The sequence below is a fragment of the Ovis aries genome, chromosome X (genome assembly GCF_016772045.2).
Source record: "Ovis aries strain OAR_USU_Benz2616 breed Rambouillet chromosome X, ARS-UI_Ramb_v3.0, whole genome shotgun sequence".
NCBI classification, from domain to species: Eukaryota; Metazoa; Chordata; class Mammalia; order Artiodactyla; family Bovidae; genus Ovis; species Ovis aries.
The window spans coordinates 7,272,504-7,299,644 of NC_056080.1; the positions used below are offsets into that span (position 1 = coordinate 7,272,504).

The 27,141-nt window shown below is 60.1% G+C and overlaps 1 protein-coding gene across 5 annotated transcripts in view; it reads left to right on the forward strand.

Moving 5' to 3' along the window:
* Positions 1-7,983: 7,983 nt before the first annotated feature.
* The window catches only part of LOC101116812 (serine/threonine-protein phosphatase 2A regulatory subunit B'' subunit beta), a 45,829-nt gene continuing 26,671 nt past the window's right edge, over positions 7,984-27,141 (forward strand). Inside the window, exons 1-4 of one of the 5 annotated variants that reach the window (XM_060407850.1) lie at positions 7,984-8,801; positions 9,636-9,686; positions 9,804-9,854; positions 24,824-25,009. In XM_060407850.1, coding sequence (XP_060263833.1) covers positions 8,463-8,801; positions 9,636-9,686; positions 9,804-9,854; positions 24,824-25,009 — 627 coding nt within the window. In that variant the 5' untranslated portion in view covers positions 7,984-8,462. Of the gene's footprint in view, positions 8,802-9,635; positions 9,855-17,542; positions 17,800-24,823; positions 25,010-27,141 lie in introns of those variants that run through there. The other 4 variants (XM_060407849.1, XM_042242577.2, XM_042242579.1 and 1 more) reach the window with 4 other exon arrangements.

Sequence of the window (27,141 nt, forward strand, 5' to 3'; positions counted from 1 at the left end):
GTCTGCTTCCCACACCGCCAGGACAGCCCTTGGGGAGACGGGGAAAGACATGTGCAGACACCACGAAACTATCTAGGCTCCTCCCAAGCCTGGCCCCACACATCCAACACCAAACTCCACGTCGTGAGCGGAAGCCTCGCGGGCTCTGCGTGCCCTGCTTGCGGCGAAAGCCCCCCCAACGCCCGGGGGCCTCTGTCCTCGGAGAGCCTCACTGCCTCAGCCGCTCAGCACAGCAGCTGCAGTTCCACGCGTGGTTGTCATTTCCTGAAATGTGCTGGGATGTAACCTCTGGGGCACGCACGCGAGCCCTTAAAATAGTGCGACTTATGTGCTGCCAGATGCCAGCCTGTTGCCAGCTGCCCCCTCCCCAAGGCTCCTGGGGGGTGGGGGACATGGTGGCCCAGACGGCCGCCTCCTCAGCCTTGGGGGTGGTGGCCAGAGGACCACAGCGTCCGGGCAGCCTCGCCCGAACCACCTGCCACAAGACGCCAGGCGTGCTGTTTAGACAATCATCACGACGCCTGCTCGCAGCCAGGCCGACGGGCTGTGCTCAGCCCCTGCTGTCCCTACTGTGGGGGCTCCCGCGGCCAGCAGATGCCTGCTAAGTGGGCACCTTAAGAGCACAGGTGTCTGTCCTCCCCCAGCCCTGGAGACCATGCATCTGAGCTCAAGGGTGTCCCTGGGCTGAGCTCCGTCCAGAGGCTCCAGGGGAGGGTCCTCCCCTCCTCTTCCAGCTCCTGGGGCCTCTGGGCGTCCGTCCCTGGGCTGGTGGCCGCCTCCCTCCCGTCTCCGCCTCCGTCTCCACGTGGCTTCTCCTCTGCGTCCGTGTCTCTCCTCTCCTGTGTCTTACAAGGACCCCGTCCTTGGGTTTACGGCCACCCCCACCCAGGCGGACCTCATCTCAGACCCTTCACTCCATCACAGCTGCAGAGACCCTGCTTCTTAATAAGGTCCCGTTCTGAGGTTCTGAGAGGACATGAATGTGGAAGGAAGGGGAGGAAAGGAGGCCACTGAGTGCATCTGGGCCCCCGGGCCCTGTCGGTCCAGCCCATTGTCTGGGCTTCTCTGATGATCTTGCTTCCCCATCGGTCCGCACAAGGACAGCCCCGACCCCCTTTTGTATCAGGGACCCTGTGGACATCACACGAGTCCCAGCGAGACTTTGGTGAAAAGGTAAGTCTTACTACTCTAAACACCTCCCAGGAAGGCATGTCCCCTCCCCAAGGCCCCCAGCCCCCGCTGTACACCCCAAATCTCTCCCAGCAGTGTGTTCGGCACGGTGATCAAGGAAGAAACACACCAAGCACCCGGCTTTTGCCGCATAAGTAAAAGACAGTCCCAATGTGTGTGCTTACCCAGGACAGGTCAACCACAGCGCACAGCCCAGGTCCCTTGCAGGCTGTGGATCTCTTCATTTTCAGCACAAATTGCCCACCCAACACTCTCCAGTGCCCAGGAATCCCTGCCCTGCCTCCCATGTCGGGATGGCCCAGCGTCTGATGGCCCAGGCTGTCCATCCTGTGAAAGTCCACCCTCGTCTCTACAAAGTGGGGCTTCCCAAGTGGCTCAGATGGTAACAAATCCACCTGCAGTGTGGAAGACACTGGTTCAATCCCTGGGTTGGGAAGATCCCCTGCAGGAGGAAATGGCAACCCACACCGGTATTCTGGCCTGGGAAATCCCACATAGGGGAGCCAGGCAGGCTGCAGTCCATGGGTTTGAAAATAGTGGGACACAGGACTGAGCAACTACGCACACACTCTAATGTGTCAGCAGTTCTGTCTCCTCCAGGGCTCCATCTTTCCCTTGGAGTCCTTAGGAGACGCGTCAATATCTTGCATGACCCCCAGTGAAATTCGCTCAGTCACGTCCAACTCTCTGCGACCCCATGGACTGTACCCGCCGGGCTCCTGTGTCCACGGGATTCTCCAGGCGAGAATACTGGAGTGGGTTGTCACGCCCTCCTCCAGGGGACTGCCCCCACCCAGGGATGGACCCTGGACCTCCTGCACTGTAGGCGGACTCTTTACTGTCTGAGCTTGTGTGACCCGCAGCTCACACTCATTTCCCACGGGGACATCCGTCTTGTCCGTGAATGCTGCAGCAGGCGCCCCCTGCATTTCCACACCCCCTTGTACATCAAGTCGTAATCTGTGACCAAGCGCTTTCCCCCCTCCAAGACGGAGCCCTCACGGGGCCAGTGACAGGAGGATGCAGGGCCTCGCGCTGTAATGTGCAATTCCGCACTTGTGGGGATGTTCAATCGACTTCATTATTTCCTGCACTCTGGCCGTGCATCCTGCGGTTTCATTACCTGCCCCAGACACATTTCCATACTCCATCCATCACCCTGACCTGTTCACAGTGCTGAATATTCAGATTAAACCGCAGCTGTTTCCCCATGAATAAGGAATTGGATTCGATTCTCTCTCTCTCACACACACACACACACACACAGACACACCGTCTCTTGGGACGGGAAATTGAGTTGAAGGTGGCGGAAGGCAAGTCAGAAAATTTTATTATCCAAATACCAAAGTCTTTTCTGTATCATCAAAAAACCTTGAAATGGAGCTGGTGGCAGGGAGGGGAGGGTGAACTGGCAGGGCTCGTCAGGGAGGGAATTCAGTGCAGACATGAAACCCTAACAGGAGCATTTGCTGACATTTTTGCTGCCACACAGGTGGCAGTGAGGGTGGGGGAACCCAGCACAGAGGGGCGTCTGTCTGGGGCCTCCTTCGGCGTGTGACACAGGTGAGCAGTGGCTGGAGGAGCTGCGTGCTGAGAGCCGCTGCCAGCTGGCCTGTCTTCTTCCTGTCCTCTGGAGTGCCTGCCCAGCCACTCAGTCGTGTCCGACTCTTTGCGACTCCACAGACTGTAGCCCACCAGGCTCCTGTGTCCATGGGATTCTCCAGGACACTCTAACACAGGAGTGGGGTGCCATGCCCTCCTCCAGGGGGTCTTCCCGCCCCAGGGATCGGACCCGGGTCTCTTTTGTGTCCTGCACTGGCGGGCGGGGTCTCCACCACCAGCACGGTGTGGGAAACCCCTTACGGCTATTAGTGATCGGTACAGACTCCGCGCAAACAGCACTGCCCCCACTCCCAGGCCTGTCCTCTCTCCCTGCGCTTTCCTGCGTCACACCGTGGAACTGAACGCTGAGTTATCTAACTAAGTGATTCCCGTCTCCCACGCCATTCACCACCAGATCTCCGAGATCACGGGCTGCTTTATTCACGCATGTTCTTGTAGCACACCCATGTTCTTGTAGCACACACTCAGACGACCCAGTGCCAGCCCGTTTAGTTATGCCACGTCCCAGCATACCAAATCAGTTGTCACTAAATTAAAAGAGGAGGGACCGAGAGAGGCGGCAAGCTGAGGGCGAGAAGTTACAACTGATTACAACCGTGACAGACCCGGGATGAACAAAAAGAACACAGAACAGGGCAGGGCCAAAGTTCCTTAATAGGCCAGGGTCCTGAGTCCACGGTTACAGCTGGTATACTGAATGGAGACTGTCCGTGGGTGTCTGGAAGTTTCACTGGAAACAGTACAAACCAGGGACACATATAACTTCTGTAAAACTCTTTCATGCGGATAAAAGGGCAGATTATTTGCACACGCCCCAATTCTTTTTTTTTTTAAGTTTTTTTTTATCTTATACTAAAATTTTACAATTTCCAAATATTATTTTAGAAATTGTTATTATTTTCCTTTAGTTTTATGCTATAATTTGGGATTTTGCAAATTTTATGCTAAAATTTGGCTGGAACAGGGGTGAGTTCATGTCATTTTTTCTATTTCATTCAACATTCTTATTCTTTGGATGCTTATCAAAATGCATACTTGCCAAAAAAGACTTGTTTTTTTAATTTTTGGTTACACCATACTGCTTGTGGAATCTTAGTGCCCCAACTGGGGACTGAAGCCACAGCCTCAGCAGTGAAAGCACCAAGGCCTTCCCACCGGCTGCCGTTGTTCAGTCACTAAGGTTGTGTCCAACTCTTTTTCACCCCATGAACTGCAGCACGCAGGCTTCCCTGTGCTTCACGATCTCCCAGGGATTGTTCAAACTCGTATCCATTGAGTCAGTGATGCCATCCAACCATCTCATCCTCTGCCATCCCCTTCTCCTGCCTTCAATCTTTCCCAGCATCAGGGTGTTTTCAGGCAACAGGTGGCCAAAGTATCTGAGTTTCAGCTTCAGCATCAGTCCTTCCAATGAATATTCAGGACTGATTTCCTTTAGGATTGACTGGTTTGATCTTCTTGCAGTCCAAAGGACTCTCAAGAGTCTTCCCCAACATCACAGTTCAAAAGTATCAGTTCTTCAGCGCTCAGCCTTCCTTATGGTCCAAGTCTCACATCCGTACTAGACTACTGGGAAAACCATAGCTTTGACTAGATGGACCTTTGTCAGCAAACTGATGTCTCTGCTTTTTCAGATGAGATGGCAAGTGTCCTTGGCTTCTAGAATCTTCCTCTTCACCCCCACCCTCTACCCTGAGACCTCAGGCCACCCCTGGGAGGCAGATGCCGCCACCAGGGCTTACGCTCCTATCATCAGCAGGGCCCTGCCCCCGCTTAGCTGTGGCTGTGCACAGCCCAGGCCCCACCGGCCTCGGGCTCACAGCACCTCTCTGTCCCCTGGGGCAGCCTCCCGCCCCACCGCACAGACTGAAGGAGGTTCTGTTTCCCTCCCGGAGTTTGTTAATGTTCCACTGGCAGACACACAGGCCTTGCAGACCCCGGGGTATAAAGCCGTCTTGTGCAGGGACTGAAAAATGCCATCCCCTCCTCAAATCCCCGCCAAAAAGAAAAAAAACAAAAACCACACGGATGAGTGGCAGCTCATTTACAGACCCAGGGTGAAAAGCCCGTTTGTGCTCTGAGAAGACATCTGTGTGTGATAAACGCAAACAGAAACATGTATTAATTTCTGCCTCCCTCCACCACTGACATGGGCTTCCCTGGTGGGTCAGATGGTAAAGAATCTGCCTGCAAGGCAGGAGACCAGGGTTCAATCCCTGGGTCGGGAAGATCCCCTGGAGAAGGAAATGGCAACCCACTCCAGGATTCTTGCCTGGAGAATCCCATGGACTGAGGAGCCTGTGGGGCTAAAGTTCATGGAATTGCAAAGAGTCAGAGACGACTGAGTGACTAACACTTCCACAGAACTGACAACCTGCACACACAAGCATCAGCTTCCCCAGGCCCAGAAGTAACTGCACAGAACGCCTGTGTCGTGGCCCTCTCGTGACCCAGGACACTCGCGTTTCTATCTGTAGCCGCACAGCGTGGACAGAACATCGCCTGCCCTCTCGTGACCCAGGATACTCGCGTTTCTATCTGTAGCTGCACAGCGTGGACAGAACATCGCCTGCCCTCGCGTGACCCAGGACACTCGCGTTTCTATCTGTAGCCGCACAGCGTGGACAGAACATCGCCTGCCCTCTCGTGACCCAGGATACTCGCGTTTCTATCTGTAGCTGCACAGCGTGGACAGAACATCGCCTGCCCTCGCGTGACCCAGGATACTCGCGTTTCTATCTGTAGCCGCACAGCGTGGACAGAACATCGCCTGCCCTCTCGTGACCCAGGATACTCGAGTTTCTATCTGTAGCCGCACAGCGTGGACAGAACATCGCCTGCCCTCTCGTGACCCAGGATACTCGCGTTTCTATCTGTAGCCGCACAGCGTGGACAGAACATCGCCTGCCCTCTCGTGACCCAGGATACTCGCGTTTCTATCTGTAGCCGCACAGCGTGGACAGAACATCGCCTGCCCTCTCGTGACCCAGGATACTCGCATTTTCATCTGTAGCCGCACAGTGTGGACAGAACATCGTCTGCCGTATCGTGAGCAAAGGATGTTGAGGCCGCCAAGCCCTTGGCCGCTGCAGCCCCCCCGCCCGCCCGCGCGGTGCACCCTGAGGCTTTGGGTGAAGAAAAGCAGAACTCTGGTATACCAGATGGCGCGCTCTGCCGTGTCTCACCATTTCTGAGCAGCCTCCCCAGTAAATGTGCGGTTCCACCCACGAGGGGGGCACTGAGAGCCCAAGGGGGGCTTCGGGCAAGGACCAGGGCTACGGGTCTGCAGCAGCTTCCACTTGGACGTCAGCATTTTCCCTTTCTCAGGACACACTGGCTCATCCTGTCATTAATCCCTACAGAGTGCAGTGGAATGGTATTTCCTCAGCTGTGTCTGACTCTTTATGACCCCATGGACTGCAGCCCTCCTGGCTCCTCTGTCCATGGAACTCTCCAGGCAAGAATTCTGGAGTGGGTTGCCATGCCCTCCTCCAGGCAATCTTCCAGACTTTTAGATCTTCCCACACATAGAAAAGCGCTAAATTCATTAACTTGTAATGTCTGGTTTTCTTTAAATTACTGTCATCGTTTGATGTTCTAACCTTTTTTGTTGTAAAAAGTCCTATATATCACGCCCCTTCCCTTACGTCTTATGAAAAGTCTCCCAGAAAGATGAGAGGATACTTCCTGAGCTTAAGTCTTCAGCAAGTCCTCAAATTAAAACACAATTCTCAGCTTTGAGATGGTGTATTATTTTTTTCGATCTCTGGGTCGGGACGATCCCCTGGAAAAGGAAATGGCAATCCACTCCAGTACTATTGCCTGGAAAATCCCATGGACAGAGGAGCCTGGTAAGCTACAGTCCATGGGGTCGCAGAGTCGGACACGACTGAGGGACAAAAGAAAAATAATTAATTTTTTCAGTAGACAAACACAAAGTTTGCAATCATTACAAACAGAAAATAAAATCACAGTTTAACAAGGGTTATTTAGCCGATGGCTCAGAAGTAAAGAAGCCACCCCTGAAAGGCCAGCTTGAAAGCAGTTAGACGCCTCCAATGCATCACTAAGATTCAACACACTTAACGTTACAGGCTATGGTTTTTCCAGTAGTCACGTACGGATGTGAGAGTTGGACTGTGAAGGCTGAGCGCCGAAGAATTGATGCTTTTGAACTGTGGTGTTGGAGAAGGCTCTCGAGAGTCCCTTGGACTGCAAGGAGATCCAACCAGTCCATTCTGAAGATCAACCCTGAAGTTTCTTTGGAAGGAATGATGCTAAAGCTGAAACTCCAGTACTTTGGCCACCTCATGCTAAGAGCTGACTCATTGGAAAAGACTCTGATGCTGGGAGGGATTGGGGGCAGGAGGAGAAGCGGACGACAGAGGATGAGATGGCTGGATGGCATGACTAACTCGATGGACTTGAGTCTGAGTGAACTCCGGGAGTTGGTGATGGACAGGGAGGCCTGGCGTGCTGCGATTCATGGGGTCGCAAAGAGTCGGACACGACTGAGCGACTGAACTGAACTGAACTGAACTGAACTGAACGTTACCGCGAACTTCGTGGTCCGCAGTGGCCCGTTTTATCTAAAAAAATTGCACTGGCCTCCGACGCCGCCTTGCGCTCGCTCCCGCGGCGCGCGTGCCCGGTCCCGCGCTCGGCGGGCACGCACCGAGCATGCTCCCGCTGTAGCAGCCCTTCGCCTCCAGGCACACGGCCCGGCCCCCGGCTCGCTCCCAGCGGGCACGCACTGCGCATGCTCGACCGTCAGGCCTCCGGGACACCGCCACCACAGGCCCGCCCTGCGCATGCTCGACCCCACCCCCCCAGCCCCGCGCGTGCCCCTCCCGACGAGCTCTCACGGCGCATGCGCGCAGCCCCCGGCGGGTGGGGGAAGCTCGGGCGTCTCGCTGGCGCGGGACCACACCCACCGAAAGCCTAAGAACTAAAAGGCCTCGAGCCCGGTGCCCGCCACCACTCGCCCCCGTCCACAGTCCAGCTCCTGAGCGTCCTTCGGAGCGCACACGCGCCCGGCACAACGTCCGGCCCACCCAAGCGCCCCGCACCGCCTCGGGGCGTTGACGGGCGGCGCCGTGTGATGACGCCACGCGTCGCGCTGACGCACGGCTGAGGCGACCTTCTTTGGGCGGTCGTCCTGGCGCGCCCGTTTTGAAGCTGCCCTGAGTTGGGCGGGTCCCCCCGCGGTCGGACCGCCCGCCTCAGCCGGGACCCCGAGTCCGCGCAGCCCCCCCCGCGGCGGGGCTTCGCCTCACCCCTGGCCTCCTGAACTCCGGGCCTGCGACCCCCTCCAGGCCAGGCGTCCTCTTCCGCGAACCCCAGGCCCGCGACCCCAACCCGTGCCGGGCGCCGCCTCACCCTCCTGAACCCCGGGCCTGCGAAACCCACCAGGCCGGACCAGTTCCTCCCCTAACGCGGGGCTCGCGGTCCCCGCCGGGTCCCTGTCTCCTCACCAGACCCCGGGAGCCCCCCGGCCAGGTTCCAGTCTCTTGCGCCGGGGCCCTTGGCCCCCACTGGCTCGTGCCCTCAGGGTCTGGTCGCCGGCCCCGTGTGTGGTCCGTTCAGGCCGGCCGTGGGTCCCGGCTCCAGGCACCTGTGCGCGAGGAAGGAGGGCCCCAGCCCCGGAGATGCCGCCCGGCAAGGTCCTGCAGCCGGTCCTGAAGATGAAGGTGGACGAGCTGTTCCTGTGCTGGCTCAGCGAGTCCAGCACGCAGGCGATGCTCCGGGACTGCTTGCGGAGGATCCAGGTGCCCGCGAGGGCCGAGAGGGGCGCGGGAGACGCTGAGCTGCCGGGGCCCCGGCTCGCAGCCGCTGCCCCCGACCCCGCCTGGAGGCCGCGCGAGTGCGAAGGCCCTGGGGCGCCCGGCCCGACCCCCGCGCCCACCGCGCTTCCCGTGGGAGCAGCCTCCAGTGCCCGGAGTGGGCCGCCGGTTCGAGGGCCTCGACGATCCGGAGGGACGAGAGTAGTAAGTTCCTCTTGCTTCTGCTGACGCCTGCGAAGGTAACTGGGGGGTTCCCACCGACATATGGCTGGGGGTGACCGAGGCAGAGTGTCTAGGCTGTCTCCTTCAGTGACCAGTTCAGAAGCCCAGTCGTGACCGACTCTTTGTGACCCCATGGACTGCAGCACGCCAGGCCTCCCTGTCCATCACCAACTCCCGGAGCTTGCTCAGACTCCTGTCCATCCAGTCGGTGATGCCATCCAGCCATCTCATCTCCTCCCCTCGCCCCCAGAAAAGTCCTGCTCACTGAAAAGTACTGTCTTCAGCGTCTTCCACGCTGATCATGGTTTTGGAGTTTGTTGACAGCTGGTGTTAGCTATGCACGCATGGCTGGTTTTTTTCCTGCTCTGCTCAGTTTGTGAACCTTGACATTTTATCCCAAATTCATCTACCTTTGTCCCTGAGTTTGAACAACAGGGCTTCCCTGGTGGCTCAGATGGTAAAGATCTGCCCACAGTGCGGGAGACCTAGGTTCATTCCCTGGGTGGGGAAGATCCCTGGAGAAGGAAATTGCTACCCACTCCGATATTTCTGCCTGGAGAATCGCGTGGACAGAGGAGCGTGGCAGGCTACAGTCAAGGGGTCGCAGAGTCTGACGTAACTGAGGGACTAACAGTGTTTCTACAGTAAGGACGGTTGGAGAGCAGTGCATTTAAAAGTAAAGCGCTTCTGTGTTGGTTAGACGTAATAAAGCGTCTCCAGGTGTTCGTGGAAAAACATGGGGGAGACAAAAGGGAAAGTGTGGCGGGAGCATATTGTTCCCCTTGTTTTGTTGTTTACTCACGCCGAGCTCTTCAGGGCCCGGTGGACTGCAGCCCGCCAGACTCCTGTGTCCGTGGGATTTCCCAGGTGAGAGTGCTGGCGTGGGCTGCCGTGCCCTTCTCCAGGGGGAAACAGGAGGGAAAGCGCGGTGGTGCATGTTGCTCCCCTTCTTGTTTTGTTGTTTACTCACGCCGAGCTCTTCAGGACCCGGTGGACTGCAGCCCGCCAGACTCCTCTGTCCGTGGGATTCTCCAGGTGAGAGCACTGGCGTGGGCTGCCGTGCCCTTCTCCAGGGGAGCTTCCTGGTCCGGGGACTGACGCCTAGTCTCCTACCTCCCCTGCATTAGCAGCTGGGTTCTCTGCTGCCAGTGCCGCCTGCGAAGCTCGGATGCACTGAGGCTGCTGTAAATAGACAGGAAGCTTGTGTTGCTCACCTCCTGCCGGGCAGCTCCGTTCCCAACAGGCTGCAGACTGGTACCAGCCCATGGCTCAGGTGTTGGGGACCCCTGCTCTTGATGTCTTGCCTCAGCGCCCGCCCCCTCCCAAAACGAGGAGGTGGCTGTGAGAGGAGAGCCAGGGCTTGGAGAGCTGCCTGCTGCAGTGACAGTCCCCCATCCTCCCACCGCCCGCCTGGTGCTCTTTCTTGGGTCCCCGGAGTCTCACGCGGTGGGCCATCCACGTGTCACTAGGGTGTGGTCTGTGACACGGCTCCACAGACACCACTGGAAGGTGACTTCTTGTGTTTTGTGACCCCATAAATTGTGTGGGTCCCCCTGGGACTGGAACTGTTTACAGAAAATTTGAGCAGGGCGGCTTTGATGCCTGAGACAGACCTCATTTATGCATGGCAGGCAGAAAGCCACAGAGTGTGGGCGTGAAATTCCTCAGGCCAGAGTGGTGTTTCCCCAAGGGAGACACCAGCTTCTGCTTGGAAGGATGTGACGTGGCCTCGGTGTGGGGCTGGAATAGTTGGGGGGCCCAGGGGGGCGTCTGTTGAATGAAAGAAGTGCTGACCGGGGTGGGTAAGACTGAAGACCCCTTCTCCGGTCTGCAGTTTCCGTGACCAGATAGAGTAAGTCACCATGAGGACCCGGTTTTTGTTTTTTTTTGTTTTAAATATTTACTTATTTTTATTTATTTATTTGATTGCACCAGGGTCTTACCTGTGGCCTGTGGAATCTAGCTCCCTGACTGGTGATCGAACCCAGGCCCCCTGCTTTGGGAGCCCAGAGTCTTAGCCACTGCGCTACCAAGGAAGTCCCCTGAGGACCCGGTTTTGAGGAAAAGCAGAATGACTCTCTTAACCATCCCAAGAGGTTTCAAAAAGGAGTGACGGGGATCTGCCTGGTGGTGCAGAGGTTGACTCCACACTGCACAGAGGGCACAGGTTCCACCCGTGGTTAGGAAACTAACATCCAACATTCTCCTGTGGCCAAAAAAAACTGTTGATGGGCCTTGTCTGGGGCCTGAAGGTGGCTTTAAACACGTCTCGGTGAATGTGGAGTTTATGGCTTCAGTTGAATTTTGAGAAGCCAGTAACCCAAAAAGGACTGTTGTCATTGGGACAAAATGATAAGACTTCTTTGGCCCCAAGAAATGGATAATTAATGTTAGGAAAATGTTCCTCCATAAAATGCCATAAGAAGAGTTCTGAGTTTGTGTTCTCTAAGAGCTAATAGGAAGTGGAGAAACCTCATGTGGAGCTTTCCTGGTGGCTCAGTGGTAAAGAACCCACCTGCCCATGCGGGAGACGCAGGTTCGATCCCTGAGTCGGGAAGGTCCCCTGGAGGAGGGGCAGCCCACTCCAGTATTCCTGCCTGGAGAGTCCCATGGACAGAGGAGTCTGGTGAGCTACAGTCCATGGGGTCACAGAGAGTTGGACACGACTGAGCAAGTCAACAGCAACATAAGGGCTCTTTGTGCAGAATCTGCATGCAGCTCTTTTGTGAGACTTATGTTTTCGCATATTTCTCTTCAGTCTTTGTCCCGTTTTGTTGTTGGTTTAACATGTATTTTGAACACAAAAAGCTGTTAGTTTTTTTTTTTAATTCTGTGAATTTCATTCTTTCACGGCTCTTATGTATTGCATCCAGTCTACGAAATGTGTGACTCTCCCAGGCTGTCAGGGTTGTCTTCTGTCTTCCTCCTAAAACGTTCTTGGTTTTCCCTTTTGCGTTTAGAGTTCTGATCCATTTCTCTTAAGTTTCTGTGTGTGGTGTAAGATATCCAGGTAACCGGCGGTCTTTGAAATCTCTCTTTTCCTGCAGAGCTGCACTGTGAGTTACATTGTTGAAATTCAGTCAGCCTTGTGCTTGTGGGTCTGTTTCCTGATCTCTGATCACGTGATCTGTGTTTGAAATCTCACTCTGCAGCTCTCTGGGGATGAACCTGTGGAAAGCAAGTGGCGTACGGCCAACCCTCGTCTTTTAAAACGGTGTGAGAGTCTCCGACGTCCTCTGACCTCAGGCTGTCCTAACGTGCTCATCTCCGTGTAGCCCTGTCCTAACGTGCTCATCTCCCTGTAGCTCTGAGTACCGGCTCGTCAGCCCCCACAGGAAAGCCTGTTGGAGTTTTGACCGGGGCTGCGCTGAGTCTGTAGATCAGTCTCGCACCACTAACACCTTAAAAATGTCGAGGTTCGTGCCCACGAGCTCTGGATGTGCTCCTGTCTGCCTGCGTCTCATCATTTTCCGTCAGCGACGTTGCCTGCGCTCCGGTGCTTTGCCTCCTTGGTGAACTTGATTATCTGCTTGTTTAGACATTGAGTGCTTTGCCTCTGTTTGTAGACACGGGGTGTCCAGTTACCTGGTGATTTGACTTGACCTTCCTCAGTACTGCTTTAGTCCTGGTCTAGGGTCATGGTTTAGCCCTGGTCGACGGCTCTGGTTCAGTCCGGGCCTCGTCCCTGTTCAGCCTGGATTCAGTCCACGTTCAGTTTGGTCCACATTCAGTTTACGTTCAGCCCGTGTTCAGTCCGGCTTCAGTGCACGTTCATCCCGGGTACAGCCCGTGTTCAGTCCGGCTTCAGTGCACGTTCAGCCCACGTTCAGTCCAGATTTAGCTCCCTCACCTCCTGGGACTGCCTTCTGCCCTGGGGGAAGGTGTGGGGTCCCCATGAGGAGGAGGAGGGGCACAGGGTCCCATAGGAGGGTGATGCAGGGTCTCATGAAGAGAAGAGGAGCTTTGAGGCGGCGCCCTGGTGAACAGCATCAGGTGGCCCGCGTCCTCCCGGTCCCCGGCACGGGCAGAGAGTGTCCGGGCCGTGCAGGGCATTTCTGCAGCGTCCCTGCTGGTGGAGAGGGGCTGGCTTAGTTTTGGAAGGCGAGGCGCTTTCCCGGCAGCTTTCACAGGACTAGGAAAGCTGTGCACACAACTCCTCTCACCTTGCGCTCGGCCCCGAGGCATCAAGGGCTCTGGGCCAGGGCACCCGTCTGAGGTCTCTTCTCCAGCTGCAGGGTCCCGTGCACCCGCCACTTCTCCCAGAGCGCTCCCCACGGTCAAGTGCCCGGCCCTCCTCCCGGACCCTGGCCGGATGCTGCTCCCGGCCCGCGGGGCCTCGTGCTGTGTCAGGTGGGCCCTGGCCCTGGCCCTGGCCCCCAGCTCTCGGGTCCTTGTGCCGAAGACGTCCAGGCTCAGTCCTCATGAGGACCTCTCCCTTCTCGTCTCAGCGTAGGGTCGGTCTCTTCCTCGTGCCCGACCCTGTGCGACCCCACGGGCTGCAGCCCGCCAGGCTCCTCTGTGCAGTGGATTCCAGCAGGGGCCCTGGAGTGCCTCCCTGCTTCCTCCTCCAGGGCATCTTCCTGACCCCAGGGATCGAACCCAGGTCTCCTGCCTCAGCAGACGGGTTCTTCACCCTTGAGCCACCTGGGCAGCCACTGTGGTCTCAGGGAGACGCCTGCGGAGTAACTGCTGCATTTTAAGGCTCAGAAGCATTTGCGACTCCTTTTAAAATTTATTTAGCTTTACTTGGAGGACAGCTGCTTTACAGTATTGTGTTGGTCTCTGCCGTACATCAGCATGAGTCAGCCACAGGTATACACATGTCCCCTCCCTCTTGGACCTCCCTTCCACCTCCCTCCGCATCTCACCCCTCTAGGTTGTCACAGACCCGTTCTCTTTTCAACACCCCGTCAAGTGGTGTTCCAGAGTGCCTGCTCTGTGGGTGTTCCCTGGCCGAAAGCAGCCCAGGGGTCCAGCGACCCATCCCCGGCGGGCACCTGACCGGCCCCTGTCCGTAACACGGCTCTCTGGTGGCACCTCTGTGGCTTCCTCACAGTTTCCCTGGTGACCGTGGTCTCGAGCCTTCTTGTCCTCACACGCCTTCTCCACTGGGGTGTGTTTTCAGAGGCTCTTCTGTTTTACACACTGGTTGGTTGCTTTTTCTCATTCAGTTGGCAGGTTCTGTGTCTGCTCTGGGTACAGCTGCTCTGTTTATCACTGTGGGATTTGCAGGCTGTCTCTGTAGCAAGTGACTTGCCATATATTTCATCTCTTCCACCAGTTCTGCATGAGTGCTGAGTTGCTTCAGTCGTGTCTGAGTCTCTGTGACCCTGTGGACTACAGCACGCCAGGCTTCCCTGTCCTTTACCATCTCCCAGAGTTTGCTCAGATTCATGTCCATCGAGACAGTGATGCCATCCGGCCATCTCCTCTGCCGTCCCCTTCTCCTTCTGCCGTCAGTCTTTCCCAGCATCAGGGTCTTTTCCAGTGAGTCAGTTCTCTGGATCAGGTGGCCAAAGGATTGGAGCTCCAGCTTCAGCATCGGTCCTTCCAGTGAATATTGAGGACTGATTTCCTTGAGGATGGACTGGTCGGATCTCCTTGCAGTCCAGGGGCCTCTCAAGTGTCTTCTCGAGCAGCACAGTTTCACAGCCTCAGTTCTTAGGCACTCAGCCTTCCTTATGGTCCAGTTCTCACATCTGTACATGGCTACAGGAAAAACCACTTATACTGGAAGTTTGTATGTCTCAACCGCCACCTTCATCCTCACACGTGCCCCCTTCCCCTGGAAACTGCAAGGCGGACCTGTTTTCCTCTGCGTTGGTTTCTGAAGCATAGTTGACCTACAACACCGTGTCAGTTCCTGGTGGAGAACATGCCTGTTGGTGGTGCTAAGTCACTCAGTCTGTGTAACTCTGCGGCCTCGTGGACTGTAGCCCGCCAGGCTCCTCTGCCCATGGCATGCTCCAGGCAGGAGTCCTGGAGTGGGGTGCCGTTTCTCCAGGGAATCTTCCCCTCCCAGGGATCGAACCTGAGTTTCCTACATTGGCAGGTGAATTCTTTGCCACTGAGCCATCTGGGAAGCCCAGCACAGAACACAGTGATTTGATGTTTCTGCACGTTCCAACAAGTCTGTGATCTCTCACTGTACAAAGACATCACGTCATAACTGACCATGTTCCCGACACTGTACTTTCAAGCTTTTTTTGAATCTTGATGTGGACGACCTTTTAAAGTTTTTAATGAGTTTGTCACAATATTCCTTCTGTTTTATGTTTTGCTTTTTGGCCCCCAGGGCATGTGGGATCTTAGGTCCCTGATCAGGAATCGAACCCTCACCCCCTGCATTGGAAGGGGAGTTGTAATCATTGGACCCCCTCCCAGAGAAGGCAGTTCCCCTCACCTCCCGGCCTCCATGACGGTGAGAGGGCGTGGCCTCCCGGCCTGTCAGTCAGGACCCCTGGGGCGGTTCTGGGGGTGGGAGCACGCCCTGCCCCCCCTGGGAGGACCAACGCACCGGAGGGACTGGCCATTCCTCGGCTGCACTTCCCGTGGCGGGGCGGGGCGCGGCGGGGCGGGGCGCGGCGGGGCGCGGCGAGAGTGATCGGCAGGCGACTGGCGGGCCGCGCCTGTCAGGCAGTCTCCGAGCCCCCGGTGCCCGTGCTGACACCCTGAAATGAGAAGTCCCGAGCACGGCCCCCCGGCGTGCTGTTGGGGGCCTTCCTGTGTGTTGTGAGCGGGTCTGACACGGCAGGCCTCGGGCACCCTGACCTCACACCACGTGAGGTCACTCTGCCCCAGACCGTCCCCGTGTCTGCAGAATTGGGGGATATGGGGGTCAGCTGCTGAGTCCCAAGTCCGTGAGGGGAATGGGAGGACGGAGCGGGGCCGAGAGAGAGGCAGAGGGCAGGCACACGACAGGGGGGCTCCTGAGCAGGAGTTTGGGGCAGGTGACACTGCTGCCAGAAGAGGCTGCATCCGTGTGGGGACACTCGGGACGAGCGGAGCACGGAGACAGGGAGGACGGACGGTGCTGGGGAGGGGGCGTGAATCGGCTGAGCCCAGGGACTCCAGGGCAGGGCCTGGGGGAGGGACCTCCCTGGCTGTCCCGTGCTGACACCTTCGCCTCCAAGGCAGGGAGTACAGTTTGATCGCTGGTCTGCGAGCTAAGATCCCACATGCCCCAGGGCCAAAAACCAGAAACGAATCAGACGGAATGTTGTAACAAATTCATTAAAAACTTTAAAAAGTGGGCCACATAAAAAATAATGTTTAAAAAACTTCAAAACTGTACAGTCCCCAGGACAGCAAGCCTGCTGAGTGACACCGCAGTGGTGGCCACATGGCGTTGTGCCTTTGTCCGAATGAACCCTCAGGGTGTGCGGGACCAGATGCACCCTGGGGAGACTGCGCTTCTTCAGGGCAGCCTTATCCGCGTGGGCTCCTCACCGCAGTGATGTGGGCTCCTATCTCTTAACAGAGGCAGTACCCGGCTCCGGGTGTTCCTGACAGGGGAACCTGGGCCCTGCAGGCGGTTCTGGACTTTCTGCCCTCTGTTTCTGTAAGACAAACACGACTGGAAAAAAGCAAGCCCCAAACCTGAAGTCCATTAGAGAGGCAGGAAGAGGGTGGGTGGGTGAAGAGGCTCCCGAGAGGCCATTTCCCCAGACAGCTCTGTCTGGGGGCAGGGAAGGGCGAGGGGACAGGTGTCCCTGGGGTCCTACGATGTCAGGGGTGGCACCCTCAGGCCAGAGGTAGACTCTGTGTGTGTGTGTGTGTGTGTGTGTGTGTGTGTGTGTGTGTCGGGGGAGGGGGCGAGGGGAGCGGGCCTGGCTCTGCGGGGAGTCCACCCCCACGTCAGGGCCCGGGTTCCGTTTGCAGGGTTCCCAGTAAACGACGGTCAGAGTTGGATTCTGTCCATCCCCGTGTTCCGGTTCTCATCACGCTTTGCACCCGTGTACAGCCCGGAACGCGGTAGCACCCTCGCTTGCACGCGCACCCCGAGTTTCCACGGGAGAGCAGAGTGTTTCCTCTGCAGGTTGAGTGTGCATCTTCCCAACTGGTGGTTCAGAGCGTAGAGAACGCGCCGCCAGTGTAGGAGACCTGGGTTCGATCCCTGGATGGGGAGGATGCCCCCTGAGAAGGAATTGGCCGCTCACCCGGATATTCTTGCCTGGAGAATCCCACGGATCCAGGAGCCTGGCGTGCTACAGTCCATGGGGTCGCTCAGAGTCAGAGACGACTGAGCGACGAACACTGTGACTGTTTGTTTTTTCCTACACTCCTAAGTGCGCGTGGGTGGTGACCTCCAAAGCGCTTCTTTGCCGCCAGTTTCCCGAGGGAACAGCTCTTGGGCCGCAGGCGGGCTGTGGGCCGCTTGCTCTGTCCTAGGTTCCAGCTTAGTCCTGGGCTGGCGGCCGGCGTCTGGAGAGAAGGCCAGGTCCCTCCCTGGGGAGCCCGCGGGTGGCGGCCCCACAGCGGCGGGCCTCGGCGGCCTGTCTGCGGGCTGAGCCGAGCAAGGGTGCGCGGGGGCGGGGGGCAGCCGCTTCCCTCCGCGCGCAGCGAGCCGGCTCGGGGCGGGCGCCCTGCCTCGGGCCTGCCCCCCCGGAGCGCAGCGGGGCCCTGGGAGGGGCCGCCCGCCGCCTTGCTGGCCGCGCCTCCCCAGCCCGCGCCGTGCGCGCCCGCCCCACCGGAGGAATGCGCGCGCCCGGGGCCCGGCCCCCAGAGCGCCGGCCGGCGACGCATGGAGCGCGCTGAGCCCGGCCGCCCGGACCGCCCTGAGCCCGCCGGCCCCGGCCAGCCGCAGCCCCGCGAGCGCACCCGGCCCGGGCCGCGGCGGCCCACGCGAGCCGACATGCGGCTCCGCGACCTCTCCCTGCGCCAGGACCCCGACCTGCGGCAGGAGCTGGCCTCGCTGGCCCGCGGCTGCGACTTCGTGCTGCCCTCGCGCTTCAAGAAGCGGCTCAAGGCCTTCCAGCAGGTGCGGGCGCGGGGCTGCTGCGTCCACTCAGCCCCGGAGAGGCCGGCGCGGGGGGCTGCCCGTGCTGGGGGGTGGGGGCTTCACCTCCGCCCGGGAACCGCGCCCCTGCGCGCGGAGAGCAGGTGTGCGGCCCGTGGAAATTTGTTGGGACAGCCGCTCTGAAGAGAGGCGCCCACAGCTCCTTTCTGGGAGTTTCAGCCGCAAGGACCGCGGTGCCTGGAAAACGCCTGCGGAGTGGGTTGAGCGCGCTGGGGAGGCTTTAGCCCCGGCTCCGCAGGCGCGCAGGCAGCCTCCCCGCATCGTCGGAGCGCGGCGCCCGCCGCTGTAACGCAGCGCGCTCAGCACCGAGCGCGGTTCGCCGCGAGCGCCTGTGGAGTTTGAGCGCTTTGGAGGGAGCGCGTCGCTCGGCGGTTTCAGCAGGCACTCGGCTGTTAAACCTCTCGGTGCTTCTCCCCCGCGAGCACGAAAGCAAAGCCGGTGTCTCTGCCGGTGCCTCGTGCGTGGTTTATAAAGTCGAGTACGGGGACCGGGGCATGTAGAACCCGCGGCCACCCTGGGGTCTTCTGGTAACGCAGGTTGGGCTGTCTTAGGGATGTTTGGCACTGTGAATCGCTTGTATTTTCTCCCAGGCGAGGAGTTAAGGTCATCTAGCCTCAAGAAAGCAAAAAGTCACCGAATTACATGCTGGCTTGTCTGGGGTAGGAAAAGCTTGCTTCCTGTTGGTCCTTTAAATCGAGTTTTTCCCCATCCTGGGACCATGTCTGAGCTTTTAGAGAGCTATTTGGTCTTCTTTTTTTCTGTCTGACGGCTGTCTTTCTAACGTGTGAGCTTTGGTCTGCGAGTGGGTGACGCTTGTAAATTGGTGCCTCGTTTGGGCAGGAAAGTCTGTTCAGACTCAGAGCGTGTGATCAGATGAGGCTGGTCTCCTTTTACAGATGGAGCAGCAAGTCTGCCGGTTGCTGTTTAAGTGGTACACAGTAGTGCTGGGGTGTCCCGGGATCGGGGAGCCCTCCCCTGGTGGTGGCCAGGCCTTGATGTTCTTGGGTCGGGGGAGGGGAGCCCCGGCTACAGGCAGGAGCTTCAGGAAAGCCTGATTTTCCCAGGACAGCTGTGCCTCTTATCGAGTCACTCAGATTTCAGAGGAAGCAGTTTCAGATTACAGAAAACACATCCCAGCGATCTTTCCTGGGAATGAAGGCGCCTGCCCTGGGCAGTGAGTGCTTCTCAGGTGCGGGCAGCGAGTGCTCCTCAGGTGCGGGCAGTGAGTGCTCCTCAGGGGCAGGCAGTCAGTGCTCCTCAGGGGCAGGCAGCGAGTGCTCCTCAGGGGCGGGATTCAGCTCCTGAGGGGGAGTGTCCTGGGGAGAGTGTTGGGGAGGGGAGTGCCCCTGGCTGACTTCATGGCTTCACCTCTCGGTGTTTTCGTGTGGACTCCAGACATGCCTTGGGGGATCTGCAAACATCATGGTGTGTGGAGATGGGGTGTGGAGGGGGATGGTGGGGTGTGTGTGGAGATGGGGTGAGGAGGGGATGGTGGGGTGTGTGTGGAGATGGGGTGAGGAGGGGAGGGTGGGGTGTGTGTGGAGATGGGTGAGGAGGGGAGGGTGGGGTGTGTGTGGAGATGGGTGAGGAGGGGAGGGTGGGGTGTGTGTGGAGATGGGTGAGGAGGGGATGGGGTGAGGAGGGACATGATGGTTGGGGGGTGGTGAGGACTGTGGCGGGGGTGGTGGGGGTGCGTAGGCGTGGAGGGCACGTGGAGATGGACTCGGTGCTTCACACGCATGCACCTGCAGCCTTGTGCGGCCGTGCTGGGTTCAGGGCCACGGGAAGGTGTGCAGTGTGGCTGTCGTGTTTGGGGGGCTCTCCTCTTCCTGCAGAGCCTTCTTCCTGTCCACCCCGTGCATGTGGACGCCTGGGCCAAGCACTTGCTGAGCAGCCCTCAGGCCCCCAGCTTGTCCTCCACGGTGGCCCTCAGCGCGAGTCCCAAGCCCACGAGGACCCCGCCCGGCTGTGCCACCGCCCAGTCCAAGCTGAGTGCTGGCCTCCGTCCCCGGGCCTGAATCTGGGGTGCAGCACGCCGCAGGACGGGCTCCCCCGCTCCCCTCCGCCCATCCCTGGGTCTGGTCCCGCTCTCACCCGCCCAGTTTCCCTGTGGGCCCTTCAGGTGGACGCAGGGGCCCCACGGAGGGGAGACCGCGGCGCCGTGACAGTCCAGGCTCCCCCCCCTCCCCCACCGCGGCTGACAGCCTAACCTGCAGACTCCGCCCGTGTCAGACCCCGGGGGGTCACATCACTGTGCGGGGTGCCCCTGAGTGTGCCCCCTTGATCCGCACTCCGGGGACCTGGGGGTCAGACATGGTCCCCCCGGTCCCAGAGACTTGGGCCCTCGGGCTGCTCCCCAGCTCCACACCCCAGCCCTGCCTCCCGGCTCCGTGGGCCGCACAGCCCTCTGCCCAGGGGCGCACACGGTCTCATCTTCATTTTGGCGCCTCTGCCTATACTTGGACCGTTTGCGTGTCCATCGGTGGGCCTTTCGAGGTCCTAGTTGGCCCTCCCCAGCCTCGCCAGCCGGTGGGGAGGGTTCCCAGGCTCGGAGGAGGAGAAGCTCCGGCCTGCAGGGCCTCCCAGCCTGGCGCCGGCCTCCGTAGGGTGCCTCGGCCGCCTGTGTCCCCACACCCGGGTCTCCCCTCCGATGGGGCCCGCGTCTGGCCCCGCCCCCGGCCCCCGCTCCGCTCGCCCCGCGCCCCTCCTGGGTGCATAGACCCATGGTCATCCCCGCCGCCCTCCGCCGCCCTCCGTCCGCGGAGACGCCGGCCGGCTGAGGACGCGCTCGGAGAAGTCGCGCCGGGAGGGGGCGCCGGGCTGCTCCGAAGGCGGGCACTGTCCCTGGTGCGGCCGCTCCCGCCGCACAGGGACGCCCCGCTTCTCCACGAGGCCGTGTCCTCAGTCCTGTTCGGGGCCGCCGGCTGCACGTGTCCCGAGGGCCGCGGACGTCTCGGTCTCCGCAGTCGCGATGAGTCAGGGGGCGCGGGTGTCCGCACCGCCACAGAAGTTGCCGCCGGGCGCAGGGGCCGCGCTGACGGCCGCGGCGCCCGGAGGCAGGGAGGCGCCCCTGCTCTGCGGGCTGCTGAGGGGGCCCAGCCCCACTTGGGAGGCTGTGTGTGTGTGTGTGTGTATGTGTATGTGTGTGTGTGTGTCTCACACACACACAGACGCACGGCTGTACCCCCTCCGCCTTCGTCGCGGACGTCCAGCCGGCCGCACCGAGCTCAGGGCGCTGTCCTCCGCCGCTTCTCTCCGGCCCTGGGCAGCCCCGCTCGGCAGGAGGCGGCGGCCCCTGAGGCGCCTGTGTGCTGGCGAAGGGCGCCTGTCCCGCAGCTGTGCCGGCCGCGCTATTTATGGCCCAGAGATGACTCTGTAAATCTCCCCTGTCCGCACCCGGCGCTTCTGTTTCCCGGCCCTGCCTGCCGGCGCCGCACTTCCCGGGTCCGGGGCTTGGTGGGCGCTGAGGCCACCCGGGGCAGCGGTCAGCTCGGGGTCGGCGGCGCGGCCTGTGGTGGACCCCAGCGCGGTGTCCTGACCCTCCCTCTGGAAGTCCAGGCCCCCAGCCCACTCTCCGGGCATGAACACAGCGGTGCCTGCCTTCTTTCCATCGCTGCTGGCCGCTGTATCTCTTTCCACTTAAGTTTCAGCTGTTGTGTCCCGAGACCTTACGCGTGTGTCTTATAAATAAATCTTACTTTTTTTCTTCTGTTTGAGCTTTTTGTTTCTAAAGTTCCCTTGACCTGAGTTTACTTTTGACTGTGCTGGGTTTTGTTGCTGCGTGGCCTTTTCTCTAGTTTTGGTGACCAGGGGCTGCTCTCTACGTGGGATGTGCAGCCTTCTCATGGCGGGGACGCTCCTATGGCGGGGACGGGCTCTCGGTGCAGGTGGGGAGTTGGGCTCAGTAGCTGTGGCTCCCGGGTTCTGGAGCCCAGGCTTAGTAGTGATGGCGCACCGGCTTAGCTGTTCTTTAGTATGTGCGATCTTCCTGGACCAGGCATTGAACCCACCTCTTCTGCGTTGGCAGGCAGGTTCTTCTCCACTGAGCCACCAGGGAAGGCCTCCGCCCTTTGTATTCTTAACTGGAACATTCAGTTCACTTACATCTGTTATGACTTGAAATCCATTCTGCTTTATTTTGTATTTCTCTGTGTGCTCTCCTTTGCCGCCTCTCTTTAAAAAATCTGTTTCCCTTTGGAGTGCTTCCCACCAGGTCACTGCTCAGCTGACAGTACCATTTTTGTAGGAGCTGAGCTAATCCATGTCTTTATCGTCCAGCTCAAAACTCTTCACACGCTTCCGTTCTATCTCCCTTGCGTTTTATGCTGTCATCTTCGTGGGAGTTTTCAGAAAGAAGTAAACTGGTGTTCTTATGACTGACTTCTCTGGTGGATGCGTGTGAGTTAGCCAGGTAGGCACTGCTCTCCCCGCCCCCCGCCCCGTCTTGTAATTCAGATTTTCCATCTGGGGGCGCTTTGCTCCCCACTGACGTGCACGCCTCCGCGTCGCCTGGGCCAGGTGTCTGTCGCACGCTCGCTCTGGCTCTCTGTTCTTTTCGGGCCTAAAAGTGGCTCAGTGTCCACGTCATGCGACAGCCACCTTCTCACAGGTGGAAGGGGACAAGGTGGGCTCTGCCTTCCTCTGGCTTCCAGGCTCTGTTCTTCTGTTGAGAGCTGGATGGAGTTCCTGCTGTTTGTTTCTTTGAAGATTTCCCCTCATCTGTCTCGTTTCCCGGGCCTGGGCTGCGTTTAAGCACCTGCTGGCTGCCTTTGGGTCTTCTGGCTTTGTCCTCCTGTGTCTAGGTGTGTTGAGGGCTCACGGGCTCCTGAGGTCTCTGACGGGAGGGTGTGTCCTGGGTCCTGATGACCCCGTGACCTGGGGTGACAGGGCCTCTGAAGGGGATGAGGTCTGACGGGAGGCTGTCCTGGGTCCTGGTGACCCCGTGACCTGGGGTGACAGGGGCCCTGTTGCTCTGTCCCTCCCCAGGTGTGACCCCTCCCAGCCCCCCGGCCCTGGAAGGGCCAGCGGGCCACTGCGCCCGCCCACAGGCCACCCGATGAGGCACCGGGTGGACACTCCACGCCACCCAGTGGTAGGTGCGTCGGGAGATGCCTGGCTGACATCAGCTGCGGCTGAGAGCATGCTGTTGGCTCCTGTGTGGTGCCCGCTGCTGCCTGTGCTGGGAGGCAGAGCCCTGGGGCCCTGTGTCTCCTGAGGGCTGTGCTGGCTGCGGCTGAAACCTCTGCGGGGCAGGGCGGGTGTGGACACAAGTGGTCACAGGTGCCACCTGCCACCGAGGGACAGCCCGCCGCGCCTCCTTTGACCTCCCGCAGGACACAGGGAAGGTTCTCTCAGCAGCCTGGGCCGTCAGCCATCCTGTCCAGGGGGCCAGAGCCGAAGCAGGATCAGGGAGGCGGGGCAGTGTGGATCAGGCCAGGGGCCACGTGTGGCGCTGCATGAGGGTTGTGTGACCTCTCGTGTCTGCAGTCAGCCCGCAGTGATGGTCTGCGTGCCCGGTCAACAGTGGGTCAAGTGGGCTCGGGGTCGGGGGAGCCGTGGATCAGACCTGCCTCCCATCATGGAAACAGAGGGAGGGGCTGGTCACGTGCCCAGGCCCTCACTGAGTGTGGCTCCGAGGAGGTGCCCACGTGCCCAGGCCCTCACGAGTGTGGCTCCGAGGAGGTGCCCACGTGCCCAGGCCCTCACTGAGCGCGGGTCCCGAGGAGGTGCCCACGCGCCCAGGCCCTCACTGAGTGTGAATCCCCAGGAGGTGCCCACGTGCCCAGGCCCTCACTGAGCGCGGGTCCCGAGGAGGTGCCCACGTGCCCAGGCCCTCACTGAGTGTGAATCCCCAGGAGGTGCCCACGTGCCCAGGCCCTCACTGAGTGTGAATCCCCAGGAGGTGCCCACGTGCCCAGGCCCTCACTGAGTGTGGCTCCGAGGAGGTGCCCACGTGCCCAGGCCCTCACTGAGTGTGGATCCCCAGGAGGTGCCCACGTGCCCAGGCCCTCACTGAGTGTGGATCCCCAGGAGGTGCCCACGTGCCCAGGCCCTCACTGAGTGTGGATCCCCAGGAGGTGCCCACGTGCCCAGGCCCTCACTGAGTGTGAGTCCCCGGAGAGGCCCACGTGCCCAGGCCCTGAGTGTGACTCCCCAGGAGGTGCCCATGTTCCCAGGACCTCAATGAGTGTGGGTCCAGAGGAGATGTCCACGTTCCCAGGCCCTCACTGAGTGTGGATCCCCAGGAGGTGCCCACGTGCCCAGGCCCTCACTGAGCGTGAATCCCCAGGAGGTGCCCACGTGCCCAGGCCCTCACTGAGTGTGAGTCCCCGGAGAGGCCCACGTGCCCAGGCCCTGAGTGTGACTCCCCAGGAGGTGCCCACGTTCCCAGGACCTCAATGAGTGTGGGTCCAGAGGAGATGTCCACGTTCCCAGGCCCTCACTGAGTGTGGATCCCCAGGAGGTGCCCACGTGCCCAGGCCCTCACTGAGTGTGAATCCCCAGGAGGTGCCCACGTGCCCAGGCCCTCACTGAGCACAGGTCCTGAGGAGGTGCCCACGTGCCCAGGCCCTCACTGAGTGTGAATCCCCAGGAGGTGCCCATGTGCCCAGGCCCTCACTGGGTGTGAGTCCCTGGAGATGTCCACATGCCCAGGCCCTCACTGAGCGTGGGTCCCGAGGAGGCGCCCACGTGCCCAGGCCCTCACTGAGTGTGCACCCCCAGGAGGCGCCTGCGTGCCTAGGCCCTCACTGAGCGCGGGTCCCCAGGACGCGCCCGCGTGCCCAGGCCCTCACTGAGCGCGGGTCCCCAGGACGCGCCCGCGTGCCCAGGCCCTCACTGAGCGTGGGTCCCGAGCAGGTGCCCACGTGCCCAGGCCCTCACTGAGTGTGCACCCCCAGGAGGCGCCCGCGTGCCCAGGCCCTCACTGAGTGTGCACCCCCAGGAGGCGCCCGCGTGCCCAGGCCCTCACTGTGGTCTTCCTCAGGTCCAGACGAGGAAGGAGGAGCCGCTGCCTCCCGCCGCGAGCCGGAGCGTCCCCACTTTCTACTTCCCCCACGGCCGCCCGCAGGACACGGTGAACGTGGACGCCGTCATCGCCAAGATCGAGAGGACCTTCGCCCAGTTCCCGCACGAGAGGGCCACCATGGAGGACATGGGCCGTGTGGCCAAGGTGGGTGTCCCCGCGGGCACGTGGGGGGTCCTCCTTCGGGCGTGGGCAGGCCCAGAGCTCGGCTTCTGCGTCCGCTCTCCGCGGTCCTTGGAGCCTGAGGCCTAGAGGGCTCGTGCTGAGCTCTGGCCTCGCTATTGGAGGACACAGACGGCCTGCGTGCCGTTCCCCGGGGCCTTGTGACCTTTGAGGGACCCTCCCCACGGGCTCAGCTCAGGCCTTCCCGCGTGTCTCCTGCCCAAGGGACGGGTGTCCACAGCCCACGCGCTGCGTGTGCGATTCTAGACTGACCCTGAGTGTGACCGAAGCACCCATCACGGAGAGTGCGGCTCTGGACCCTCCGTGTGGACGCCCAGTCCTTCTGGCGTCTGCTCTGGCTCTTACAGGAACGCGACACGGTGCCCTCGGCCGTCCCTAGTGGCCGGCTGGCTGTTGTAAGGGGCCCGGGGTCCCTGTGCCCCCTTGCTGTCTCACTCTGTGTGGGTCCGTCACTCAGTCGTGTCCGGCTGCTTATGACCCCGTGGACCGCAGCCCCCCAGGCTCCTCCGTCCGTGGGAATCTCCAGGCAAGGGTACTGGAGGGGGTGCCACTTCCTCCTCCAGGGGATCTTCCTGTGTCAGGGATCGAACCCGTGTCTCCTGCGTTGGCAGACTTGCTGAACAGCACAGGCCCCTGCTTCACGCCAGTCAGAGGCCCCAGCTTGCCTGCTGGTGTCGTGCCCACATGCGGGGTCCCCGTGCTCCCAGCACCCCAGCTCTCGCTGTCGTCGACAGCTGTGGGCGGGCACCTCCTGCGCCTTTGATCCTCCAGGGGTCACGCTGCGGCACAGGCTGCTTGTGAATTACACGTTGGTTCTTTGGGGCGGTGCGGTGCCTCTCCTCTGTCTCGAGTGCTACGGGCGATTTCTCTTTTCTCTGTGTCCCCTCCCCGCCCCTCCCCTCCCCACCCCTCTGCCTCCCTTCTCTCCTCCTCTCCTCTCCCTACCCCTCCTCTCCGCCTCCCTCCTCTCCTCCTCTCCTCTCCCCTCTCCCCTCCTCCTCTCCTCTCCCCTCCCCTCCGCCTCCCTCCTCTCCTCCTGTCCTCTCCCCTCCCCTCCGTCTCCCTCCTCTCCTCCTGTCCTCTCCCCCTCCCCTCCCCTCCGCCTCCCTCCTCTCCTCCTCTCCTCTCCCCTCCCCTCCGCCTCCCTCCTCTTCTCCTCTCCTCTCCCCTCCTCTCCGCCTCCCTCCTCTCCTCCTCTCCCCTCCCCGCCCCTCCCCTCCCCGCCCCTCTGCCTCCCTTCTCTCCTCCTCTCCTCTCCCCACCCCTCCTCTCTGCCTCCCTCCTCTCCTCCTCTCCTCTCCCCTCCCCGCCCCTCCCCTCCCCACCCCTCTGCCTCCCTTCTCTCCTCCTCTCCTCTCCCCACCCCTCCTCTCCGCCTCCCTCCTTCTCTCCTCTCCCCTCTCCCTCCTCCCTCCTCCTCTCCCCTCCCCTCCCCTCCGCCTCCCTCCTCTCCTCTCCCCCTCCCCTCCCCTCCGCCTCCCTCCTCTTCTCCTCTCCTTTCTCCTTTCTCCTTTCTCCTCTCCGGCTGCTAACTCTCTGTCTGTCGTGCACGTCCTGAAAAGTTCTGCTGGACTGTGTGCTGAGTGACTCCACGTGCTCCCCTTCTGCCTTCAGTTTTCAGCAGTTGCCTTTTTCTCTTTTTCCAAAAGCTTTCTTGAGATGGAATCCACGTGCCCCACAATTCACCATTGAAAGTGTACAGCTCGGCCATTCTCAGTGTATTCACAGAGTCGTGCAGCCGTCTCTACAGTGAGCTCTTATCACCCGAGAAAGAAGCCTTGTGCCCCGTGGTTGCCCTTGCGCCTCCCCTTCCCCCACGTCCCTAGGAAAGCGCTAGTCTGCCCTCGGTGTCTGTGGGTTTGCCTCTTCCTAACCCCTGTGTGAATGGAGCCACCCGCTGTGTGTCCTTCTGTGCTTGCTTGTCTCGCTGAGCGCCCTCCGCTCAGGGTCCATCCATGCGGTAGCCTGTGTCAGAGCTGCCCACCTCTGCATTCACTGAGTTGTCTTCCAGTGTGTGCACGGGCCACACTGTGTTTATCCATTCATCCATCTCTCCACCCATCATCCATCCACCCACCCATCCACCCACCCATCCA